General features: G+C 49.4%; 1 protein-coding gene across 1 annotated transcript; it reads left to right on the plus strand.

Moving 5' to 3' along the window:
- The first annotated feature begins 2106 nt into the window (after positions 1 to 2106).
- On the plus strand, positions 2107 to 4203 carry LOC100193729 (uncharacterized). The gene is made up of 4 exons (NM_001138817.1): positions 2107 to 2241; positions 2484 to 3424; positions 3519 to 3662; positions 3745 to 4203. Exons 2-4 carry the CDS (start codon positions 2510 to 2512, stop codon positions 3955 to 3957), a joined length of 1272 nt encoding a protein of 423 aa, NP_001132289.1. The 5' UTR covers positions 2107 to 2241; positions 2484 to 2509; the 3' UTR covers positions 3958 to 4203.
- Positions 4204 to 4553: the final 350 nt, after the last annotated feature.

Here is a 4553-nt window from a genome sequence, read left to right on the forward strand (position 1 = left end):
AACTCCGCTGGGCCTCCGTCTTTGGCACGTAGCGACCAACAATCCGCACCGCCCCATCCTCCGCCTCACGCACGAATGCGGCGGGATCTCGGTCATGCAAATCTAGTGCGAAGGCAGGACTCCGCACCAGCATCCCGCCGCGAGAAGGCATCTGGCGAGGGCATACTTCGCCCAGCGCCCAGCCACACTCCAAGGGCCACACCCCATACTCGACAAACTCTTCAACCAGATCGCGTCCGCTGCTCATGCGGGCCGCGCACCGAAGGGCCTCTTCATTTTCATCCTCCTCCGCTACCTCAAACTGCGGGTACGCTGAGTAATAATGCGAACACATCTCGGCCACTGGCAGCCCCGGATGGTCTTCGACTGTGCCTTCGGCAACATAGAACCAAAATTCCCACCAGTTGCCCCATTTATTGCGGGTGCAGGGAACCAACTCAACGACTTCCATCGAAGTCTTGCCGGTCTTCGGCGTAAATGTACAAGATCCAAATTGAGCAATCTTATTTCTGATTCTCCTTTTCTGCCAATGCAGACAATAATACTTCGCGAAGACTTCGACCGATGGCTGCCCGCCGTACGAAGTCGTTGCCCAGACATATTTTGACAGGGCCACCACGGCATTCGGCGTCAGCTGGTGGACCTGGACATTGAATCTACGCAGAACTTCCCCCATAAATCGATGCACAGGCAGACGAAGACCAGCGGCGAAAAAAGCCTCGAAGACGACCAACTCGCCTTCCGGCTCGGGGACCTCCTCTGTCCCCGGGACACGTGCCACTCCGCCGCCGAAATAACCAAGTTGTTGCATGTCCTGCACGCGAACCGAGGACATCCGCGACACGCCAAACTCCACTGTGTCGCCGGCGCGCAACTCCTCCGCCGCCACATTGCTCAGCGTCTCCTCGGACGACGCGCCGGCCGGCGGCGGCGTATCGGAAGTAGAAGAGGAAGAGGACGGCATCGCTACGTACCGTCGGCGGCGGCGGGCGGTCCGCTTCACACGGACCAGATCTCCGACGAGCAAAAGCAAGGAGGGCAGACGAGCAGCGGGCGGTTTGAGAAGGAAATTAGGGTTTTCGCGGAGCGCGGAAAGATAAGGTTCAAAACGCGCCGCCCCCGCCCCCTTTTATACACAGGGCGCGGCGCTTCGGGAAACCCGCATTTCAACAGTACGGCGTCAATCAACGGTCATGTCAAAAACCCCCGCGGAACCACTTCGAGCGAGGGCAGCGTCTCCACCATCTAGCGACGTCTTCGGCACCAGATGACTTAGTCGAACTGGTCCCTCGGAGGGCAAATGTTGGGGCAAAGGCGAAGACGCCACCCTTCGCTCGATGCCTTCGCCAACCTTGCTACACCAACGGAGGCAAGACGACTGGCAGATTTACCCTTCGTCCCACGCGTCGCCGGACGAAGACCTGCGACGAGGTCGTCGCATCCTGCGGCCTCGTTCAACATGGAGGCCCACGTGTGATCCGGCCCATTGTAACAGGCCCTGCGTGGCCGCTGCGCATTACGGGCCTAATTTGTAAAGGTCTCCCTGTAATTACAGTCTGTAACCCTGCTTTATGGGAATATTCCGGGGATAACCTAGGTGCCTGAGGGCACATGCGTCCTTAACACTAGACGCTGGACACTCAGATACCTATAAATACCCCCGCACAGTGCCCTTGAGAGGCTATATTAACAGAGCTATTACTATCTCGAGCAAAAACCCTATTTACGTTGCTTCACTCCTCCGTTGGATCAACTTGCTCGGGAGAGCAAGTTCCAACAATTTGTTGTTGAAAGTTTGTGATGTTTGTCTTTCTTTTATGAATATAAAACAAGTGCTTTTACCGTGTGGTTAATGTGCAAAATAAACTATAGGAAGCGTGAAATAGCTTCTCAAGTCCGATGATTAAATAGAGATATTTTGAAATCTCATTTAAAAATTCGTTGGACAATGATTTTTTTATAATAACATTTTAAATTAATTTTAGGGACTTTTTTTACTGGTGAAGATGCTCAATCTCTACGGACTACGGATAAGCCAAAGCCAAAATTGCAAAAGGACCCTTATATATGAGCCTCGCTTCCGTGAATCCTCCTCTTTCCCCCTCCCATCGCTCGGGAAGGCGAAGGGTCAAGGCGTCTGGCACTTCAGCTTGTCCCTTTTGCAGCTTGCTCCTGGAGTCCTGGTTGCTCCGTCTTATCCGGTCGGGCTCTTGTCCGACGAACGTGTGGTTGTGGCACTCGGTAGGTCCCTTCCGCGATCCTTCATGATTTGTTTTGCTCTAAAAAACCCTTCTTTTTTTTGCTTTTTAATCTACTAGTATAGCAATGCTAGATCACGTGTTCGAAATCATTCGTGTGTCTCTTCTGATCCAGTAGCGCTAGAGCATCTTATCTTTCAGATTGATTGAGATTTCGTGTGAATGGATGAGTTGGGCAAACGAGGATTTTCATTTTTACTGTATCCGCATTTTGGCCATCTACAGAGGAAGTACACTGAGCAGGGCATTCCATGGAGCTCGAGGCGATCGGAAAGCGACTCCGTATAAGCAGCGGCAGCAGCAGCTTGGCCGGCGACAGGCTGACCTCCCTGCCGGATTGTCTCATCCACCACATCATGTCCTTCTTGAAGGCCCGTCAGGTGGTGCAGACCTGCGTGCTGTCCACCAGGTGGAGGCACCTCTGGCGCTCTGTGCCATGCCTTGACATTGACCAGGACGAGTTCAAGGCCGCCGGCTCGAACCGCATCACAGAGAAGGAACAGGAAGACTTCGAGGACTTTACCGACCACCTGCTTATACCTAATAATATTTCCATTGCGCTCCTGGATACACTTCGTCTGCATGTTAGCGATGATGAATATTATCATCGTGGAGCATCAGTTAGATGGATCCGTCATGGCATAAAGTACAGTGCCCAGAATCCTGGCATTATGCACAAGGAATCGAACTTAGCCTTTTGGCGCCTCAAAAAACTACACCTCTCCGGTGTATATCTGGATGGCAGTTTCATGAAGCATGTCAGTTCAGGGTGCCCGTATTTGGAGGTTCTCGAGCTCAAAGATTGCCCGTGCACATTTGAAGAGGTCACATCCCACACACTGAAGAACTTGATTCTGGAAAATTGCGGATGCAATGAGCTTTCTGGGATTACATCACCCACGCTGAAGAGTTTAACAATTATTGCTAGTGGATATTACCACATAAATAGGCTGGTTTTGAAGGCCCCTGCTGTTGCTTATCTGCTCCTGGATGTGAATGCTTATTTTGTTAAACGCGATGTTTCATTTGATGAGATGTCATCTCTTGCCAAGGCTTCAATTTATCTAAGGGACAGTGTAGGAAGTGGACTCAGCAAGGACCAATTCAAGCTTCTTTGTAGTGTGTCTAATGTGACAACTTTGGTGTTGTCAGGTTTCCAGACAATGGTTTGACTGCTGTCTTCATCCATGTTTTCTTACTGCTCTTAATTATATTGTGGTTCCATTTTTGTTACTCAACGAACTATACAATACATTCCAGGTGATCAGTGAAGAATTCCCAGAATTCCATAACCTTTTGACCTTGTTATTGGAAAAATGTGATCTTACTGACAACTTCCAGATGTTGGCAAACTTTCTTCAGCATTCACCTGATTTGGAGAAGCTCACTTTGGGCCGTTGCAAGGTATACTGCACTTTTGACATTGAACATCTGATCCTGACTAATTCTCTAGTTCAATATCGTACATTTTCTGTGATGTGAACAGTTCTCAAAAGATCCCAAGAAAAAGAAAGGAAAAGCCAGATTGAGCAAGGGGTGTCTGAACCAGTTTAACGTCCGGTGCAAGAACCTCAAGCTTACTGAAATTATCTATGAAGACGACGATGCGAAAAAGGTGGTGGAACTTTTGTGGAGCATGTCAGGGGACCTGCCCAAGAATTACATAAAACTCACCAAGGTTGACCCGGATCATCCTTAGTCCAGGTCATCTGGCACTTGGTCACACAGTGGCTTCTATGAACTTTGCTTGCATGCCTCCCCTGTGTTTAGACGTCCTTAGTTGAACTGCTGGGCGTGTTCTTTTGGACTCATTTCTAGATAATTTAGTTCTACGAGCTATGGTACTTGTTTTGTGTGGTCTGCAGCTCGAGACTCTAGTCCTTATGGTGTAAGCTTGCATGCTTCAAAGGGAACAGAAAATTGCATGTTTGCTTCGTTTCCTTGTATATCCGGTTTCAAGTTTGGTGGATGCAGGCTGTTTCGAAATGAATCTTCGAGTTCATTTCGTATTTTTGTTGAGCTTGCATGCGTTCACTAATCTACAAAGCTAATTCCCAATCTGTTATGCTTAAACTTCGCACTGATTCGATGGACTTCTGGTTGGACCTTGCATCCTGTATTCCTGTGCCTTTTGGTTTGGTAACCACTTCTCATCTCCTGCAACCGATGAGCCAAAATGCCATGAATCCTTTGCAGACCATCAGTTTTTGTGAGAGGGACCTCTGGCCTCTAGCATTCTGTTGTCATGTCTCTATCCACCGCTCTACTCCTGTGCTATAAAAATCAGTCCAACTT

This window comes from Zea mays, chromosome 2 (assembly GCF_902167145.1).
Source record: "Zea mays cultivar B73 chromosome 2, Zm-B73-REFERENCE-NAM-5.0, whole genome shotgun sequence".
Classification (NCBI taxonomy): Eukaryota; Viridiplantae; Streptophyta; class Magnoliopsida; order Poales; family Poaceae; genus Zea; species Zea mays.

Bases quoted from the DNA above. Each gene is read 5' to 3' on its own strand.
- LOC100193729 (NM_001138817.1), top strand. From the start codon at position 2,510: ATGGAGCTCGAGGCGATCGGAAAGCGACTCCGTATAAGCAGCGGCAGC. The intron at 3,425-3,518 runs GTTTGACTGCTG...AATACATTCCAG, and splicing joins TGTCAGGTTTCCAGACAATG to GTGATCAGTGAAGAATTCCC. The intron at 3,663-3,744 runs GTATACTGCACT...TGATGTGAACAG, and splicing joins TCACTTTGGGCCGTTGCAAG to TTCTCAAAAGATCCCAAGAA.